This window comes from Schistocerca nitens, chromosome 4 (assembly GCF_023898315.1).
Source record: "Schistocerca nitens isolate TAMUIC-IGC-003100 chromosome 4, iqSchNite1.1, whole genome shotgun sequence".
Classification (NCBI taxonomy): Eukaryota; Metazoa; Arthropoda; class Insecta; order Orthoptera; family Acrididae; genus Schistocerca; species Schistocerca nitens.
The window spans coordinates 383,248,089-383,270,189 of record NC_064617.1 but is presented as its reverse complement, the minus strand read 5'-3'; the positions used below and the strand labels follow the sequence as shown (position 1 = coordinate 383,270,189).

At 42.3% G+C, this 22,101-nt stretch overlaps 1 protein-coding gene across 3 annotated transcripts in view; it reads right to left on the bottom strand.

The window, feature by feature from the left end:
- The window catches only part of LOC126252911 (cAMP-dependent protein kinase type I regulatory subunit), a 266,576-nt gene that overhangs the window by 155,387 nt on the left and 89,088 nt on the right, over nucleotides 1-22,101 (bottom strand). The window contains exon 1 of one of the 3 annotated variants that reach the window (XM_049953894.1): nucleotides 19,437-19,531. The exons of the other annotated variants lie outside the window; for them this stretch is intronic. Coding sequence (XP_049809851.1) covers nucleotides 19,437-19,457 — 21 coding nt within the window. The 5' untranslated portion in view covers nucleotides 19,458-19,531. Of the gene's footprint in view, nucleotides 1-19,436; nucleotides 19,532-22,101 lie in introns of those variants that run through there. 3 annotated transcript variants of the gene reach the window in all.

Sequence of the window (22,101 nt, the reverse complement as noted above, 5' to 3'; positions counted from 1 at the left end):
GGTACTGGATAGAATTGGGAAGACAATATATTTGTGGCACAACTTGACCAAAAGAAGAGATCAGTTGATAAAGCACATTCTGAGGCATCACGGGAACACCAATGTAATATTGGAGGGAATTATGGGGGGCAGAAATCGTAGAGGGAGACCAAGAGATGAATACAGTAGGCAGATTCAGAAAGTTGTAGGTTGCAGTAATTATTGGGAGACGAAGAGGCTCGCATAGGATAGAGAAGCATGGACAGCCGCATTAAACAAGTCTTCGGACTGAAGACTAGGGTTGGGTTGTTTGGGGGAAAGAGACCAAACAGCGTGGAGATCGGTCTCTTCGGATTAGGGAAGGACGGGGAAAGAAGTCTGCTGTGCCCTGTCAAAGAAACCATCCCGGCATTTGCCTGGAGTGATTTAGGGAAATCACGGAAAACCTAAATCAGGATGGCCGGACGCGGGACTGAACCGTCGTCCTCCCGAATGCGAGTCCAGTGTGCTAACCACTGCGCCACCTCGCTCGGTCGGACTGAAGATTAGAACGACAACTGTACTTTAACTATTCCCCGTGATCAGAAGCCTACTGAGTAAGAGGTTTCAGCTTTTTCTTAAAAAAGTGGAGAGAGGGAGAGGCAGAGGGAGAGGCAGAGGAAGAGGAGGAGGAGGAGGAGGAAGAAGAGGAAGAAGAAGAAGAAGAGGAGGAGGAGGAAGAAGGAGACGGAGACTGTGCAATTTGTAAGGACCGTGCAAAAACTTTTCTTGAGCCGTAACGTCTGTCATTGCTTCCATGAAGTAATAATAAAGTAGTATTTACAAGATACAAAAAAAAAAATAACATAACAAACGCACTCATCACCTTGTGTTGCGTTCTCAGAGTTCTATGAACAAGCATGAACATGCTAAGAACAAACGAAAGAGGCACAGAAACGTTTCGAAAACTACTAACTCGGCCAGATCACGTCGAATTGTGAAAACAATTGCAAATAACGAAACGTATTGCATCCTGCCGACGAAGCGGTACTCCATGTGTGTACTTGAAACAGCCGTAATCAACAGAAAGGAAGGAAAAAAGAAACAAAGGTCGAAGGGTAGTAGGCTCGTTGTGGAGGAGCAGGGAATGTGTTTGGGAAGCGGGCGACAGATGAGTGCAGCGCCGGGAACTAGGTCAGAGCGGGCGGAACTTGAGATGAGAATGTGCGCGTCGCCGGCGGCACGAGCTGCGCGACGCGCCCGAGGGGGCGGCGGTGGCGGCGGCGGCTCAGCACAAAAAGCCCGCCCGCCATTGTTCGCGCCGCTGACGACTAACCCCGGCTGCCGGCGGCCAAAACCCCACTCCACCATTCAGTGTACCGCACACGGCACAGCACTGCGCATATCAGTTGTCCAGTTTTTACCTTGGCATGTGTCGTATCAAAGGAACACCGCACAGTAAAAGGACGGTGCAAAGATTTCGGTCCGGCACGGGGATAGCGACGATATGAAAATTTATTTTTGTTATGTTGGTACGTATTGCTTAAAGGCTGATTCATATTGGACGCCAATGAAACGTAACCGTTAAATGGTAGTGGGTTTATACTGGACTTTACGTTCAACATTAACAAGGGGTGGACCTGACATGTGGGTCGACGATTTTCATGAAGTTTTTCAAGGACGTTCTGCATTTAAAACAAAGATACACGTGTTTCGGGTTTTTGTTGGATACTTCCTAAAATGCGCGTCGTTTATGACGGCGGCCGAATTTAGGTTCGTTCTGCGCATCTGACGTCACAAAACGCAGTCAGCCAATGAACAGAGAACGATGTTGCCAGTGCTCGACTGCAGTACAGATCACGGACGAGTGTCTTCAGTTTTAGAAACGTTCAGTCATAAATAAAGAAACTGAACGAAAGCAATGTCTTGATAGCAGAATTTCTTTTATACAAAGTTTGGAAAAAAAAACATTCTTTATACCAATTGCTTCATATTCTATTAATTAATTAAACCAAACAAGCAATAAGCCTCCTATTCCGGCGATAGCAAGGACAGGTGTTTGTATCATTCTTCAATGGTTCAAATGGCTCTGAGCACTATGGGACTTAACATCTATGGTCAGCAGTCCCCTAGAACTTAGAACTACTTAAACCTAACCAACCTAAGGACATCACACAACACCCAGTCATCACGAGGCAGAGAAAATCCCTGACCCAGCCGGGTATCGAACCCGGGAACCCGGATATCATTCTCACGAACCGCTTTTTCGCAATAAAGAACAGCGGTAATTGTTTATTTCCTATTGTACTTCGACGAAACGTGAGTAATTAATAGTCCTACCAACAGTGTTTGTCGGTATTTTGCGTCCTAGTTTAAAGTCCTCCAGGAACACTATTGAATGATGAGCTGCGTTAGCGTATTGGTTAAAGTGTTTGGCTGCTACGCGAAAGGTTCCGAATTCTAACCTTACTCTGTGCTTAATATTTTATTTATTTAAAAACAATATCGAAGTGTCTTACTTCATGAATTTTATTCGTTTGAATGTAATTTTTTCAAATTTCTAGTGGCAACTGAAATCGACCATACGTAAAGTATACGCTATGGACATTTACCTCTACAAACTCTTCAAAATTTTGTGCAATGGTTTACTACATTTATTGCTGCACAATAACTGCGTTGAACATCGAAACAAAATTAAGTCATTATGGGGGGGGGGGGGGGGGGGGAACGTATCAGTCAAGAAGATGTGTAAAAATCAAATTTTTGGGCCAAATAGTTTTTGTGAAATCGAATGATAGTGTGTCAAAGCAGTCGGAACACCGTGTGTCAGCACAGGCGAGCAGTGCAGTGATGACAAAATCGCGCACAGAGAGGAATGCGGGGACCACGTCTCTGTAGCAGCGAAAGGGTTAATGCGGCAGTGGCGGCTTTACTTCATAAACTGCGCGCTCCCCCTAAATGTAAGTTTGCGAACTATACTATGGCGCTGCTTCTGGCAACGCAGCAATCTCCCTCGTCTGGGCGGGCATGTGCGAACCGGCAAGATAGAATTGAACTATAGTTTCTGAAAGAATCGGAGTCAAAGTTGACGAAAAATCATATTTTCAATGGTTTACACCGAAAGACCGCCTAAAAATCATTTTTATTACATTTTATGAGTTCGAGTTATTAAAGTTTTTGTTTTTCATGCTTTAGCTTGGGTCCTACCACTTTACATGTCTTAGCAGAGTTACTTCGACGGTCGAGTGGTCAAGGCATTCGACGACCAAACTACTGTTCTTTGTTCGATTCTTGCTCGTGGCTTTCCTTTTTTTTTTTTTTTTTTTTTGAAGTAAAGCATCGGGAGGTGTGATTAATACTCAAGTATACATGAAGTATTGATAGTTACTTTCATGGAGGTACATAGCGTGCTACGGCAGGGCTTTCTTAGACGATGATGCTCAACCGAACTGCACCGTGAAAGTGGTACCACCAAACGTAGCTTATCTGTGTGAACCGTATGACGTTTACTTTTAACAGTAGTTTGGTCGTCGAATGCCTTGACCACTCGACCGCCGAAGTAACTCTGCTAGACATGTAAAGTGGTAGGATATACATAGATATGTTAGACATTTCAGGATTTAAGCTAGCTTCCTACATCTGCAGAGTAGATATGGATGGAGGAGGAGTTGCCACATTTATCAAAAACTGCCATAATTTCAAGAACATTGACACTAATAAATTCTGTTTAGAGCAGCATCTAGAAGCATGTGCAACAGAAGTAGAGTTCCATAACAGATCGTATATAATAATAACTATTTACCGAGCACCTGCAGGAAATTATAATCTATTCTTAGATCATCTAGAAGCTCTTTTGGGTCATTTAACAGGATGAAACAAAGAAATTTTGATTGCTGGTGACTTTAATACAGATTTTCTAATGCAATCTTCCAGTAAACATTCACTGCATTTTGTAATGTTGTCTTTCAATCTAACTCACACTGTAAACTTTCCAACTAGGATCACTAAATCCTCAAGGACAGCCATTGATAACATTTTTATAGACAAATCAAAGGAACAAAATCGTATCATAAAACCTGTTATAAATGGACTATCAGATCATGACATCCAGCTCCTTGTTTTAGATGTAAATTCTAAGCAGATTATCAAGACTGCTAAATGTGAGTACAGGAGAGTAGTCAATCAACCAAAAATTGAGTGTTTTAGAAAACTGCTCAAAGATATGAACTGGAAAGATGTTTATAGTGCTCATGACATGAATGAAAAATATAACACATTCATGAGCAATGTCAATACCATGTTTGAAAACTGTTTTCCTCTAAAAGTTAATGAAATTAAACAGAAGTCTATAATAAAACCATGGATTACACAAGGAATAAAGATTTCCTGTAAGACAAAAAGGAAAATGTATCTGTCGACCAAGAATAGCTCCAATGCTGATGATTTAGCTAAATACAAGGAATACTGTAAAACATTAAAAAAAATAATTCAGACGTCTAAACAAATGCACTACGAGAAGAAGATAGCAATGTCAGGGAACAAAATAAAAACAATATGGGATATAGTGAAAGAGCAGACTGGTAGAACCAGAAAGGAACAGGAGAAAATAGCACTAAGGGTAGATGACACATTAGTAACTGATGGGCATAGTGTGGCAAATCTATTTAACAAGTACTTTATATCCGTTACTGATAGAATGGGATTTTCAGGATCAGTAAATAATGCCCTTGAATATCTGAAACTAGCCTTCACAAATAGCTTCAAGTACATGAATATATCACTCACTTCACCAAAAGAAATAACGTCCATAATAAAATCTTTAAAAACATAGCATTCTAGTGGGTACGATGAAATATCAACAAAGTTAATTAAGGCATGTTCTTGTGAGTTTAGTACAATTCTAAGTTACTTGTGTAACCAGTCAATTATAACTGGGACATTTCCTGACTGGCTAAAATATGCAGATGTTAAGCCTCTATTCAAGAAAGGGGATAAAGAGATACCATCAAACTACAGACCGATTTCACTTTTGCCAGCATTCTCAAAAATTTTAGAAAAAGTAATGTACAGGCAGCTGCTCAATCATCTGACCACAAATAACATATTATCAAGGACACAGTTTGGATTTCTGAAGGGTTCTGATATCGAGAAGGCTATTTACACCTACAGTGAAAATGTACTTAATTCATTAAATAACAAATTACAAGCAGCAGGTATTTTCTGTGATTTGTCAAAGGCATTTGATTGTGTGAACCACAACATCCTTTTAAGTAAATTAGAATTCTATGGTGTCACGGGCAGTGCTGCAAAATGGTTCAAGTCATACCTCACTAACAGGTAACAAAGGGTGTCAGTGCAAGGGACTAGTGAATTAAGTCATCAGTCATCATCAGAATGGGAAGAAATTACATGTGGTGTCCCACAAGGATCCGTCTTAGGGCCATTGCTTTTTCTTGTGTACATTAACCATCTCTCATCAGTTACACTGCCAGAAGCAGAGTTCGTTTTGTTTGCAGATGACACAAGTATTGCAATAAATAGTATGTCAAGTGTAGTTCTAGAAAGATCTGCTAATGATATTTTCATGGATATTAATAAATGGTTTAAAGCCAACTCACTGACATTAAACTTCGAAAAGACTCACTATATGCAATTTAGAACCTGTAAGAGGTTTCCACCCAGCATATGCATAAAATATGAAGAAGAGCAGATAGAAGAGGTTGACAGTCTTACATTCCTGGGATTACAACTTGATAATAAATTCAGTTGGGAAGAGCACACCACAGAACTGCAGAAACGCCTTAACAAATCTGTATTTGCAATTCGAGTGTTAGCAGACATAGGCGACATGAAAATGAAAAAGCTTGCATACTTTGCCTACTTTCATTCCATAATGTCATATGGTATAATATTTTGGGGTAACTCTTCAAGTCAAAAAAAAGTTTTCAGAGTCCAAAAGCGTGTAATACGTATTATTTGTGGAGTAAATTCACGGACGTCCTGTAGAAACCTCTTCAAAGAACTGGGTATACTAACTACTGCCTCTCAGTATATTTACTCATTAATGAAATTTGTCCTAAATAATATATCTCTTTTTCCAACAAACAGCTCAGTTCATACATACAATACCAGGAACAAAAATGATCTGCACAAGGACTTAAAAGCACTTACTTTAGTTCAAAAAGGGGTCCACTACTCAGGAACACTCATCTTCAATAATTTGCCAGTAAACATAAAAAAATTAGTTACAAATAAAGATCAGTTTAAAAGGAGCCTGAAAGACTTACTAGTGGCCAACTCCTTCTACTCCATTGACGAATTTTTTAATAGAAACAAATGATGTATTGTATATATTCATACTATTAGTATCGTTACTTCAGCTTAAAAAAAATTGACATGTTCCACATCGACGAGGATCTCCTCAGCATGGATCTATGGAGCGTAAACTAATCTAATCTTTGTGGACAGGTAAAGAATTTCATCGTACACGACTTCAAAATCATGCGACCTCACAGTAGATAAGCAATTGTCCGCGCCTGTCTACCAAGATATGCGTTTATACGCTTCGAACACATCCAAATTGATATAATGTGACATCTGTTTTTAGCAAAGTGAGTCTGATACGTTTTCCATGAACAACTGTTGGAAAATAAGCGAATGCTGCGTGACTTCGTTTGTGTGTTGCACGCAGTGCTAGAAATGTCTGTGTTTTTGCCTGTTTCTATGAAACGTTTTCACCACCGGTGATTGTGAGAAGCTCACGAATTGACGATCAGTTAGGATTACGCATTAATATACTTTAGATGTATTTTTGTTCTATTTATCACGATGAAAGTAAGTGTCAATACATTATACATACTTATTTCATTCTTAAACACACATCCGGATGTTTTACTTTAAATAAAGCCAAGGGAAAGTATTTCGATTATCAGAATATTATCAGAAACACCGAAACAAAAATCGAAAGAAAAAAATGTCACGATCAAGAAACGAACACGGACCAGGAGTTTGGTAGTATAAGGACTTCGCCGCTCGCCCACCAACGTTATGCTTTTACATGCATATTTTGATGGGTACCCAAGCTACAGTATGAAAATGAAAAACGCTAATAACTCTTAAAATTTTTAACTTACTGTCTTACTAAAAATAATTTGCTCTTAGACGGTCTTTAGATATAGAGCACTAAAAATACGAACTTTCATCAACTCCGACATCGATTTTTTGCAATAGTTAGTTAATGTCTAGCAAAACAACGAAATTTTCAACATAGAACATCCTTGGAAAACTTGATCCAAATCGGTGGCCCAAGTGTCACACCCTCCCCTTTTAAGTAACGTCGAGCAGCGAGGTACCTCCGGGCGAAAGCTAGCTAAAGAAGGGCAATAAACCTACCAAAAAGTCAGAATATAGCATCAGCATTACGAACTAGTAATTGGCTACTAGTAATGGTCAAAGAAAAAGTCATAACGCGTGTTCTTGACAATGATGGTGTGGTTAATTCTACATATCGCTGGGGACTGAAAGAATAAATAAAATAATTGTCCGGGAAAATCTATACATAAGACACAGAAAACATTCAGAAGGCAGCAAACAGCGCCTATTTATTATATCCTTTGCCTCTTGCTTTTAACGACTACCAAACAACGTCAGAGAAACTGAACATTTTCCTTGCTCAATAGAGCAGACTTTTCCCTACTGGAGCAATATTCATTAAACGTAAGTTCTTATTTGTGCTCTGTGTAGGCTATTCCTCAGTCCAAGTAACGCACAAGCTTTCTGATAACAGGTCTTCTGTGAGGGAATAATAGCAGGAAACAAATACAAACTTCCTGGAACCTTTGTATGTATCACAAAGACAAAAATGAGCAATAAAATGAAGATTAAGAAGCCGCAAAAGCACAAAATAAAAACTACAACATGAACGAGAGCGTCGAGAAGGCTTAAATTCCGATGATTGCAGACGACGCTACTCTCTCGTCACTGTCAAAACATTTTTTTCCAGAGAATCCTTGATGACGACGACGCGTGGGATCCATTGGGGATGTGTACTGCAGCACACACACATGCACCAAAGACCATCCAGCAGCTGTCAACAGCGCTGGTGGATGGAAAGCCCTGCCACAAGAACTCATTATTAACAACCTTGCGACTAGCATAGAAGCACATTACAGAGCAAGAACTGGCATACGTGATGATCACACATCCTATTGAGAATCATGTCCTGCCATCTGTATTGTCCTGGGAACCATAGTAAATCCCGATGACTTCATTGTAATTATTATCTTTGAATAAAAGATTAATTTCTGTTTTATCATTGGGCATGTCTTTCAATTACCTTCTGTACTATACTGCAGCAGTTTTCCTTGCACGGTACAAGTTTACTTGGCAGTGAGATGCAAAGGGAAATTTACTTTCGTTCTTAAGTTTTGCAAACCAGTGTGGATAAATATAACCCCATTACTGAGCTCGCTGGGGCAAATGGGACAGCAGTGAACTGTGTCCGTTTTGATTGACAAATTTCTTTCGTCCAATTTACTGTTGCCTTACGTCACACTACAGAAATTTACACCTTACGAACAGCGTATCATGTCATCTTTCAGAATGCTGAGTGACAAGTACTGATTATCTCAAGAAAACAAATTATGGAACTAAACGGTGGTCTATAAATATTTCCCTCAGGTCAACGTCTTACTTTGCTCTCTCTCACCAATAATTCTGAAGATTGTCTGCATTAGCAGACACAAATTGAACTTTACCTACCCTCGCGTTGACTGTGTGTATGTGGGTGGGGGGGGGGGGCAGAGGGAGGGAGGGAGAGAAAATAGATACTTCACCGACTGCGAGAAGAACCACTAGAAGCTGTACTGCACAGTAGTGTGGACGGGTCAAAACTCACGAACCACAGACTAAAGCGGTACTAAATATTATCCATGTTACCCAAAATACTGGAAGCACAGAAGCTGATCTGGCAAATGACATTGCTTACGCCACTGTTGAAACACTGCGACTAGCTGATACTTTCATGAGCAAACTGGGAACATCGGTTTTGGTTTAATACAAGTCATATGCAGTGGAGACATTTTCAGAGAGAACTTAACCCAACAAGAAATTCAATTTATTTATTGGACGAACTCTTTCAGAACTGATGAGAAAATGAAGATCCACGACACTGTAAATTGTCTGAGCATGGTTTGACGAATATAAACAATATGCTACAAATATCTGATATAGGGTATACAGCAGCAAATTCTAACGGTATTGCATTCGTGCAAACATCTCTAAAATAAACTGAAATTTAATCAGGAAAAAGGCAAATGCTACAGCAGCGTGATGGATATTATATGTATGATAATGAGGGACGGAGGCATGTTGCTAGATACGCTAAGACGGCCAACTCCCGAGCGACATCCATGGAAACTGACATAATGCATACGGCTAACGAGAGAAGACTAGTGTGTCTGCGAATTCAAAAACACTGGCTTTCGATCTGCGAATTTTTATCTGTAACTTGGCAAAACGTACCTCTGGCAATGGCTGTTAACGTGAAAACATGTCAAGTTACACCTCGGTTCGGAGTCCACGTCAAATTCTAGGCCCTCTATAACTGGCTAGGTAGGTCAGTTCAAAGGCCACAAGCAGATAGCAGTGGTGTACCACCTGGAATCGAACCATGTTTACTAAAGCACAGCCGTGTTCAAACAAACCTTCGGGTTGATGACAGTTTTACCTAGATAAATCACGAAGGATGCAAAATCTGGTGGGTGTCACAAACACTCTGATGTTGATTGCCTACATGTACAAAAAGCGAGACAGAAAATTAGTGGAATGCGAAATACGTCGCAACTAAACAGCAACATGTCATATGACTTGCTTTCATGGTTTTTGTACAGTCGTGCCCACTTGAAAAAGGTTCTGGAGCGGAAATAATGTCCTTCAAGAAACAACAATCCTAAACTATAAACAAGTTTTCTTGTTTTGTGCTCTATTTCACAAAATTCAAACGGTTAACGCTGTGTGCTTGGCACTTAGGTTTGGACCCACTTCGCGTGAAGCGATAGCTACGGCAGTCCCTTTATTAGAGAACTCTCAAAATGAATATAGTAGGTATACGAGCTTTCTATGGTATTCTGTTACTAAGACTCGAAACTGCAAAATCTGCAGAAATTTGCTACAATGGAGCAATCGGCAGGTTTAGAAGTGGTCTAAATATGGAATGATATTTTAGAAGTGTCTCCCGCAAATACGAAATTGTGATTGTCCGTCAGCATGGTCTGTCGTACTGTTTTTCGAGATACCTGGCAAACTGTTTGAGTACATAATTGTGCTGTGCGAACAATGAAGAACTGCTGCTGTAATATTACAACATCCGTGGCTGGATTAATTGGCGCCGTCAAGACCCCAAACTAAGTCTCTGCTTTTTCAGCTAGAATGAACAGCAACACGTAAGACCCAAGAAACTTCAATAATTACGCAGTTCATAGCTTAATAATAGCATCCTCCTTACTTTTTCTCACTCGCGAACCTCAAGGTGGGGAGAGATATGCAAGTGCACAAAGAGGTACAAAGTTGGGCGCTTGTACAGTTCGTAAAGTAAGTGCCCTGAAACACTGTACGTGCGAACATTAAAGAGGTCTTGTTGCGAGCGCAACGCGTAATATTCAGTTAGTAAGCCAAGACATTGGAAAAGGAAGGAGGATTCGGGGTTAACGTCCCGTGGACGACGAGGTCCTCAGTCATGGAGCACAAGCTCGGATAAGGGGTAATATGGAGAGAGGAAATTGGTCGTGCCCTTTTCTAATGAATCATTCAGACATTTGCTTTAAGCGATTAGTTAAACCTAAAGCTGGACTGCCGGAAGGCAGTTTAAACAGCAGTGTGCTAACACTGCGCAACCGTGCTCGATCTCTTCACTTGAGAACTGAAAGTAATGCAAATCAAGTGCTAAGAAATGTATCTGCATATGAGGAAGCGATTTTCAACCTTGCCGGCCGCTATGGACGAGCGGTTCTAGGCGTTTCAGTCCGGTACCGTGCTGCTGTTATGGTCGCAGGTTCGAATCCTGCCTCGGGCATGGATGTGTGTGATGGCCTTAGGTTAGTTAGGTTTAAGTAGTTCTAAGTCTAGGGGACTGATGACCTCAGATGTTAAGTACCATAGTGCTTAGAGCCATTTGAACCATTTTTTTTCCAACCTTGGTTTCTTATCCTTAGTATTTTTTTCTTTAGTTAATGAAAGATATAAAATATACCTTGCTAGTATCTCTGAAAGAATCGAAAAGATGTAGTAACTGTTCTTCGTTTAAGGATAAAAAGTTTTTACCAAACGTACTACACATGAAGTGTTATACGAGGGGTAATAATCATTGTGTGCAAAAAAAGAAAAAAAAAACATTAAACGGAAACTACAGTCGTGGAGATCCGTATAAAGGCATGGATATTTGTAGGAACATTAGCAATGTTGTTTGGAATAGTTATGCACAGTGCATATGCAGTAGTATCGCTCGTGATCTGTTGGTTGGTTTGGGGGATTAAAGGGACCAGACACTCGTGATCTCAGTAGTACAGTGCCACGAGGACAGCACTTGATACACAAGTATAAATTACGAGGATATGGGACATGCTAATTATCAAATCGCCAGGAAGTTGACCCTTTCGGGTACAGGGATTGATAATTTTGTCGGATTGGGCGCACGGTATGGAAAGAACGGAAAATATGGTCAAAGTAGAAAATTATCTGAGGCACAGAAACGGTTATTTTTGTACAAAGTAAAGGCCACAAACGATTATTCTTCTCAACGTCTTGTTAATTTACAATCGCCAATAACCGCACGATGAGTACGACATTTTGTCACATGACAGACGTATGTCATGTACTTCAGAATAGGATAAATGTGATCTTCAGCGATGAAATGAAGTTTAATTTAGAAGGGATTTCAATATTATTGGCATGATATAAGAACAAAGCAGCAAGTAAGAATGAGCAGAATTTTTGATGGTGGAAGCGTTATAACTTGGACAGCCTTCTGCGCTAAGGACATTTCTTGCCTGAACATCAGAATGAACTCTTAACATGTACACTGAAATGCTAGACAGACTATATTAGAATGTATGCGGATCTGGGTCACTAAAGTCTAATATTTCAACAACATTGTGCATCTTTGCATTTTCTGCTACAACCAAAAAGTGGTTTGAAGATAAAGGTATTAATTTCTTGACTTGGCCTGCACATAGCCCGTATCTGAACCCCGCGGAAAACCTCTGGAGAATACTTGCGAGGCGTGTTTATCACAACGGAAGGCAATTCGTGGCCGTATGTGAGCTGAAAAGGGTGATACGAGAAGAATGGGCGACAATTTCACTACAAGAACTACAAACCCCAACAAAATCAACTGATGTAAATAGGAAGACAGGTAATTGGACAAAGTACTATAAGTGCAATACCAAGACAGTGAGTGCCTGTATACCAATTTCCATCCAGGAAATGCAAACACATTTTATTATTCGTGTTATATAAGAAACTATGCAATTCTGTTGTGATTTTTTATGCCTTACATGTATCTACTACTTTCATAATAAATTCGACTATTACTTTCGTAGGAACCCTACCTTTATACTAATTTCCACTACTGTGTATATGTAAGTTCAGGCATACAGGTCATCAATAACGTTCACCCACTTCCAGCAGCATTTCATAACGAGTTTCAGGCACGGACGTCTGCCAAACAGATTATAAATAAAAATTCGTCGCTCCCGTCTGCTTGCCAAAAGCCACTACCCGGAGAACAGGCTTCCGACTTAGCACTCTTGTGACTTCCCTAAATCACAAGCGACGTGGCAAAAAAACATAGACGGAAAGGCACTCCACTTTCCAATAAATGGAATGAATGTGGTAGCCACCAACGAACAAGATTACTGCATCAAGAAATACGGTTGGATAAATTCAAATTGCTACGTAAGTCAAGAACCATTTCAAATAGCAGTTGGATGCAGGAATTAATTGCAGGTCACCCTAGTTTATGAAGTATAATAAAGTTCGAACACTCACGAATGCAAGATATTGAACGACACGACGTCGATAGTGAACATAAAATGAGGAAACATGTCCCCCTCACCCTTCGCTGTCCTAAGTTGCAATGTCTAATGGAGGTATGCTGTAAACTGTTATTGCCCAAGGAACGGCGGGCCGCAGCAACGCTGTAAATACGCGAGGCGACAGAAACCGATGAGAGCAGCACACGCGATGCGGGAAAGAAGGCACGACTGGCGCTTAAAGAGGATGCATGGGCCCGCCTACTCTCGCGTTGCGAGGTACAAGCTATTAATGGCGCCCGTAAAGCGTAAATCCGCTCGTCGACCGCCTCAAAAACGTTTTAACGCGCGACAAATATTACCCCGCTTACACTAGCCTCTAACAGGTCAGGCAGCCTACCGGCAATTGACGATGCGATACGCTATCGAGTCATCAAAAGTTGCAAGGAACTGTAGCAGTAGCAATTCCGCGCCAGCTCTTTTTTTATTTTTTTATTTTTTAAGGTTGGAGAGTTGTGCTGGTGAAAACAGCTCCTTGTCTGCGAATAGTGATGTGTAGTAACCTAATTATATGAACAATCTGCGGCTACATGACTGCACATTGGTATCTGTTTGACAACAAATCGTAGGGCTCAGGATTCGATCCTCTGGTGATCCCTGGGACCATTTCTAGTAATAAACGCCAATCAACACTTTTAGCATCGCTCCGCACATTACAATGCGCTCCAGCCCACATTTAAAAATGGCTGCGTGCGTAGGAACTGGCATACCATATGGCCATTTACCAATCCATGTCCATTATACAATACAAATACAAGATTAAGACAGCGATGGACTCAATTCTTAGCCAGCGACTTTTAATGAGAAGCTACAGCTTTACCACACACACACACACACACACACACACACACACAAACAAACACACACACACATACTCCCTATCATATATATATATATATATATATATATATATATATATATATATATGATAGGGAGTAGCAAAATAAGTATTTTAATGGTGTGGTTATTATTTGCAGATTTTTAACGTAAACTGTGTGATACCGGACAATGTGAATGAAGGTCAATCATTAGCAACAAATGGCCATGAAAAAGATCTCCGCGGCGGGTACGGCATCAGGGTATATTCCAGTGTTACGGTGACGAGCTTATGGCAAATGACACACCAACACATCGTATATTCGAAATACGGTACATTCACTATGGTTACCTTCATATACGTCACACACTATGCTCTCGTAAAAACGAGTTAAATATGGCAACATAGAAATGTTATCACTACTGCAGAGCAATTTTAATTAGCACAGCAAGTACAGAAACTAGTTCGATTTGAAAGGTAAAATATCTACGACTGCTGCATATTTTAACAGGATGTTCAAAACTAACTTTTACGTTGGTGATTCCTTCATTACGCTGAGAGTGGTTTATAGTGATTACTCCAGCAGACCGCTGGATACTGGTGAACTGAAGCGTATTTCGTTCTTAAAAACCGGGTATATACGAGGGCTATCCACAAAGTACATTACGTTTTGGAATTAAAAATAAATGAAGTATTGGAAATTTTTTTTATTATATACAGATGAAAGCCACACTTAAATACTACTTTTCTACATAGTTGCCATTTAAATTAAGGCAATTATCGTAGCGATGGACGAGCTTGGAAATTCCTTTGTCGTAAAATTCGGCCGCTTGCGCCTTCAACCACGTGATTACCTCTTTTGGGACAGAAAAGGTGTGATTTTTGTGGATTTCCTGAAAAGAGGAACTACAATAAACTCTGCACAACCTCAGAAGAGCAATACAAAACAAGCGCAGGGGAAAGTTGGGCTCAAAGATCTTGCTGATTCACGACAACGCCCGGCAAATGCCACTCGTGAAATCCTCAAATCTTTTAAGTGGGAGTTGTTTCCTCATCCGCCGTACAGTCCCGACCTGGCACCGAGCGACTTCCACTTATTCCCAGCAATGAAAAAGTGGTTGGCTATGCAGCGTTTCGATGACGACGCACAGCTTCAAGAAGAGGGAACCACGTGGTTGAAGGCGCAGGCGGCCGAATTTTACGACGAAGGAATTTCCAAGCTCGTCCATCGCTACGATAAGTGCCTTAATTTAAATGGTAACTATGTAGAAAAGTAGTATTTAAGTGTGGCTTTCATCTGTATAATATAAAAAAATTCCAATACTTTATTTACTTTTAATTCCAAAACGTAATGTACTTTGTGGATAGCCCTCGTATCTGTTTTCCGCGCTACACATTGCTACAGAGTAGCAAAGAAAAGCCAATGAAGCCCAATGCTGATTTATATCTCAACCAATATGACTCTCAGGGAAGCAGCTACCAAACCCCACTACTAGCACACCTACCCAGGGTACTAAAAGAGCGCTAGGATAATTGAAATGGCTAATCCGGGGCTTCATCTGCACTCTCTCCTCCGTTCGCGCCCAGGGAATGAAGTGGCATGCCCCCCCCCCCCCCCCCCCCCGAACCTCATCCCTAAAACCTCGCGTGATGGAACCGGGCGACAGGTTGCTCGCAGTCACGCACGCTGTGCACACGTTCGAAATATTACTTAGCCAGTAATTATACACCAAAACCATACGGCTCTTAAGACTTTTCCAACTGACGCTCCTCAGGACCTACTTCCGCAATGTACTCAAGAAACACGCGATGTGAATGGCATGTGGAAGACTTCACATAGGAATGCGAAAGTATTGTTACTTCCATAATGATGAACAAAAGCTCTCAACATGGTTAATTCTAATATACGGCTATTTGGTGGAGGACATGAGGGGTCAAAGAACCCGTAGAGTTCGAGATTGTTTGGGGTAGAGCAGTGTCATCAGTCACAAGAACGATGAAGAATCGATGATGGAAACATCTCACAACATTCTACTGATTTCATCTCGGACTGTCATACAAATTGAAATTCCTGTAGCCTCGATGATAATTGGAAAAAACATTGGTGTGCAAAACTTAAGGAAGAAAGTAGCTTTCGGATCATGCATCACTGTCAAGTACATAGCTCGATGAAACCTAGATCATACATAGAACGAACAGCTACATAATAATACGGAAGGTAACTAAAAGAAAGCCGGTCGTTGTGGCCGATCGGTTCTAGGCGCTTCAGTCTGGAACCGCGCGACCGCTATGGTCGCAGGTTCGAATCCTGCCTCGCACATGGATGCGTGAGATGTCCTTAGATTAGCTAGGTTTAAGTAGTTCTATGGGACTGATGACCTCAGATGTTAAGTCTCATAGTGCTCAGAGCCATTTGAACTAAAAGAAATACGCAAGCAGATGAACTAAAAGACATACGCAAGCAGCTGAACAGAAATGACATTCTGTTGCAACCAATAGTTACACTGAAGTCATCGCGATTTATGGTGGTCACCTGAGCATCACAAAAGGCATAGGGTGTATGATTACCATGGACGACAATAGATGCTCTGAAACGCGCTCATGTGCTGACCTAAAGGTTGGTGAGGAGTTCTTGTGGTAATGCGTTCTATTCATTCTTCCTGTTGACAATTGCTGGAAGGTCACTAGTGCATGGGGACGTGCTGCAATAAGTGTCCCAAACGCGTCGCTATGTGGGATGTATGGGATGTAAGTCGGGGGAAAGGGCAAGTCAGTCCATTCACCGAATATCCTATTGTTCCAAGAGCTCCCCCACAAGCGTAGTTCGATGCGCTCGCGCACTGTCACCCGTAAAAATGAAGCCAGGGCCGCACGCACGCCTGAAAAGACAAAAGGACTACATGTCACAATAATATTGACTTGCGATTGTACTATATTCAGAGATGTTGAAGTCAGTATGCCCATGCAACGTTATGCCTCCCCACACCTAACACCTGAACCACCAGAATGATCATGTTCGACACCCTTCCAAAAACATTAGTTCAAATGGCTCTAAGCATCAAGGGACTTAACATCTGAGGTCACCAGTCCCCTAAAATTAGAATTACTTAAACCTAACTGAAGTAAGGACATCACACACATCCATGCCCGAGGCACGATTTGAACCTGCGACCGTTGCAGCAGCGCGGCTCCGGACTGAAGCGCCTGGAACCGCTAGGCCACAGCGGCCGGCTCGATACCCTTTCTGGATGCACTAGAGAAGAGCATGTGGCCCCACTCGACGTTGGTGCAGTCCCGCTCTTGACACCATCGTTAACGGCGCGGGTCTCAACGGAACACAACGTACTGCTCGTCGGGCAAGGACAGCATCCCCACGCAGTCGACATACGAGGACCGAGTGATTGCGTGCCTTGCAGTCTAGTTAAACGTGGTTGCAACCGCACCTTCTGCTGTACCTGAATACCCCTTTCTTGACTGTCGCACAATGTAGCGGTCATATGCTGCTGTAATTTGACAGCGGTGCATCACCACCTCTTTGCAGCAGTGGCTGTGGTTCGGAACGCTCCCCATAGACGGGAAACAATGCTTTGAGGAACACCTAACTCCTTAGCTACACACGTCACACTTCACCCTTCTTCCAGTTTCACGATGATTCTTCCCCGTGTGCTATCACCCAAATAAATATCTTCTCCTGGCCGTGTTGTAATGGGGCACACCGCTACAGCGCACCGTAACTGCCAGCTCATTGACACACACTGTCTCTTCCCGTTCCTGCAAGTGCCAACCCCATCTGACACTATAAAACGCTAACCTCACGCCACATGACGTCCAACTTTTTTGTGAACGACTGCGAGACTTCTGGCAACATGCTCCCGCACTTCCAATCATTTCCGCGGAGTAGTTAGTATGTTATTTCACCCATCTCGTCCTTAAGTTTTGCAGAGCAGCGTAGTTACTTCACTCCCTCACAGTAAAGAGAATTCAGCGCCTTAACCCACTCTGTAACATAACGTTCAAGACAAGTGTACGCGACCCAAACTAATACGCTTCCGTTACTCTTGCGTTTACGCGAAATGCAGCCCACATGGCATATCGACAGCGCTATCACAAACATCGAGTATATGACCATACTGCTCTGTGCACTGCTACGATGAACATGCTTTTCCACGGATGTGACGAACAGCGCGTGGAGCAGGTCATCTGGAGGGTATTGAAATGCTAGTCCTGTGTGCAGACGCGCGCCGGCCTTGCCGGGAAGGAGAAACTGTCCAGGCACGCACGGGCAACGTCGCGATTTCTCGACATTATTAAGGAGTCCTCTCACGGGCGACCCGGCATTCCGTGCCAACCAGGGCTGGCAGCTGCACATGTTGCAAATAACACAGAAATTTCACAATTTTTACAAAACATAATTTTATTTTGCGATACGATCATAATGTTTGGTGTTCAATCACCTACAGACGACTATACCCGACAGCTGCCCGTAGCTGTGTTTTCAGTATCTGTTCCTTATTAAAGAAGTTGCTTACTGAATGTTTCTCCAGACGTCGAATTGAAATTATCGTTCGTCGTCGTCGTCGTCATCGTCGTCATAGCTCATCAGGAGCATGTGACACACTTATCGAAGCCAGTGTCATCAGTAGTCATAGAGAATCACAATAATGCACATGATTCCTAAAGGACCAACGGCTACAACTCTGTACAGCTAAATGAACAGCGTGCAGTTCTTGTAGCTGATTAATGATGAATTCATTTGATCACCTAAACCATTATGACCCATTTCAGGGCACTTTTCAGGTAATGTAACACTACAGTTTGACCTGAACACAAGTCAGAAGGATAATTAAACACAAATCAGGTAAACGTAGAGTATTACCTGCTATCGGAGTATCTTCTTGTAATGTGTTAATCTCAAAACGGTATTATCACTGCATAGTGGCGCTTACTGATTGGGACTTTGCAGAAAAAAACGCTAGCTCAGAACATCATCAAAATTAATCGAAACTTACCACCGATCGAACGAAACTGTTTCAGAAAAGGCTGGCACTTGCACGAAATAATTACTGGTGAAACAGTTTTACTCGGTAAAGTAGGCCAGATTCTCAAGCTGTTAAAAAAAAAAAAAACACTTAACAAATTTAATTAAACATAAACGTCACAGAAACTTCACCCATAGTCCGATGACGTGCCTAATATGACAAGAAACTAGTTACACGATTTAAAGGATTACGTCATATTAATACAGTGTCATCTTTGAACTCTGAAATTATCACATCCACTAATGACAAAACACAACAAATGTTCCCATCTCTGACCAAAACCGAGATTGGAGTTGTGACCGATATCCTAAGTGAAACAGCAAGAACCAAGGCATTCATCCACACTTGTTGCAAGTTCGACTCGAGTTCTCCACTTTAATATTAAACGCAACGGGTATCCAATCTACCCTAGCGTGAAACATAGTTTCCATACAGTGGGGCAGGCCAGCGCACCGAGTGTTTGGTTTTGCTAGGGTAAGATTCACACGCCGTCGCGAGCGGGCCAGCGCGGCAGCTGCACGTGTGGCGGCTGACCTGGTCGCGGCTGTTGGGCATCTCTGTCGTGCTGCGCGGGCGACGGCGGGACGGCGACTGCCCGGCGTCGCGGCGCGCACCCCCCGACACGCGCCGACCGCCGCCGGACGCAGACGAAGGCGCCAACCAGTATAAACACACCAGTCTTTTTCTCGCAGCCTCTTCCGTGAACGATACGACAGAAAAACATCAGTGGCTGATGTCTCCTTGTTCCACGCGAACCAAACGAATCGCTGAAGCGACTTACGGAACAGTCGAGTGAAATGACACACCTACAACTGAATTTAACTGAACGGCCAGCAAACGCCTAGATTTGTTTCACAAGGAGATCTTATGGACTGGCCCTTCTTCGGCTTTGTTTATACTTATGAACATTAACGTCAGTGACAGGGCATCAGTTTCCTGAAGAGTACGTTCCAATCCTCAAAAACACTGAATGAGAATCTACTTCAAAAATCTGAAGATTCGAGCTCTGTTAAGTATAAAAAAATTATCGCTATTTAACAACGCTGATTGGACGGCTGCGAGGTCGCTGATTCTATCCTGGCTAGGCTTTTTTTTTAATTTCAGTTCAGTTACCAGGTGCAGAAGTATAAAACCGGAATTTGGTTGCAATAATTACTCGTCTGTTGTTTGAAACCGATAAACAAAATTTTATTCAAAATAATCTCCACTGCTATTTATGCATGTTTCCCACTTCTCCGGCAGCGAATCAGTCTGCGAGCCACTATCGTACATTTTCATACGAATTGAAGCATTGCTCAGCGAGAATGTGTCCCAGTGATAAAAGCAGATGATACTCTGACGGAGCCAAGTCTGGAGAACAAGCCGCATGCCCTAATATTTCCCAACTGAACGCTTCGATCGTTTCCCTCACCCTTTTTGCTTTGTGTGGTGGGGCGTTATAATGGAGTAATATGACTGTGTTGGCTTCTTCATAATCCGATCGTTTTTCACGTAATGCTCCATTTCCATCAATCATTTGCTGTTGGTAGAGATCGGTGTTAACATTTCACCTGGTTTTAGCAGCTCGAAATAGATTACGGCCTTCTGATTCCACCAAACACAGAGCATTGTCTTCTTTCCAAAGCGATTTGGTCTTGCAGTGGATGTCGATGTTTTGCCTAGATTCATCCATGCTTTACCACGCTTAGGCCGGCCGCGGTAGCCAAGCGGTTCTAGGCGCTTCAGTCCGGAACCGCGCGACTGCTACGGTGGCAGGTTCGAATCCTGCCTCTGGCATGGATGTGTGTGATGTCCTTAGGTTAGTTAGGTTTAAGTAGTTCTAGGGGACTGATGACCGCAGATGTTAAGTCCCATAGTGCTCAGAGCAATTTGAACCACGCTTAGGATTTTCAAAATATATCCATTTTTCATCACCTGCCACTATTTGAAGGAGAAGCGCTTTTCTTTTGTATCTGGCGAGCAGCATTTCACAAGTGGTCTTTCGATTTGCTTGCTGTCTTTCATTCAGTCCATGCTGAACCCATTGTCCACTTCCTGGGCCTTTCCAATAGCTTTCAACCGAAAGAACGGCTTTTTGCGTCACCTTCAGTTGCGTTTCTCACGTCAAAATCACCACTTCTGAATTTTTTTAACCACTCGAAACACTGCGTTTTCCCAACAGCTAGTTCTCCAAAATCTTCGACAAGCATTCGATGCGATTATGCAGGAGTTTTCTTCAAATGATAACAGAAAACCAATGCTGTCCGCAAATCGTAGTTCGTAGGCGCAAAACTCGACATGTTTACGGGTTTGAAACAGATACTGATGTATGCAACTTTGGTTACTGTGTATTGACATTCGTCGTCAGCCTTTACAGTAAGCAGATGGCGCTGTAGACTCGGTCTCACGGGCCCTACACTGACGGCTAGCAACATCCCTAGGGAAATACCGACTTCATACTTCTACATCTGGTGCATCAGATGCGATCAAAAAGTTTACGTTTGAAGGCGTTGCCGATGCGGATGTATAAGCACAGACATGTAGCCAAGGTGATTAGTGAGATATTCATGTCTTACCGACGTGCGTGTCATAAATATGGAAACGTCAACTTTGCTTTCGTTAGTGCCACATGGGCTCAAACAGGAGCAACGAGCTGTTATTCTTTTCTCGGCTGCCGAAGGACAAACACCAGTAGATATCCATCCCACAATGAAGGATGTGTATGGGGCAGCACGTCTATCGAAAACCACCGCTGTGGGATGTTGCACTAAGTTCCGTGCTGGTCGCGATTCGACCCAAGACGCCGGCTGATCTGGACGGTAGAAGTTACACCAACTCGAGCACCCGTCCTATATAGTCCTGATCTTTCCCCATGTGAGTATCACGCCTTCGGTCCCTTAGAAAAGGCCTTGAAGAGTCGACGATTCCTGTCGGACGAGGATGTGCAGCAGGCAGTTACGGGCTGCTTCACCCAGCAGCACAAACGGGTATCTTCAGTCTGATGTGTCGGTGGGCTTGATTGCCTATCGTCACGGTGGTTTTGCCGACTGGCATAACGATTCTGGACTGTACGGCCTTCGAATGGAAACTTTTTGATCGCCCCTTATACAGTCATTGAAATATCAACTAAAAATATTTTATTACTGTATATCGGCATTTTCTAATAAAAATACTTATTTTAATTACTAATCGCATCATCAAAATGAGAACTTTCAAAATA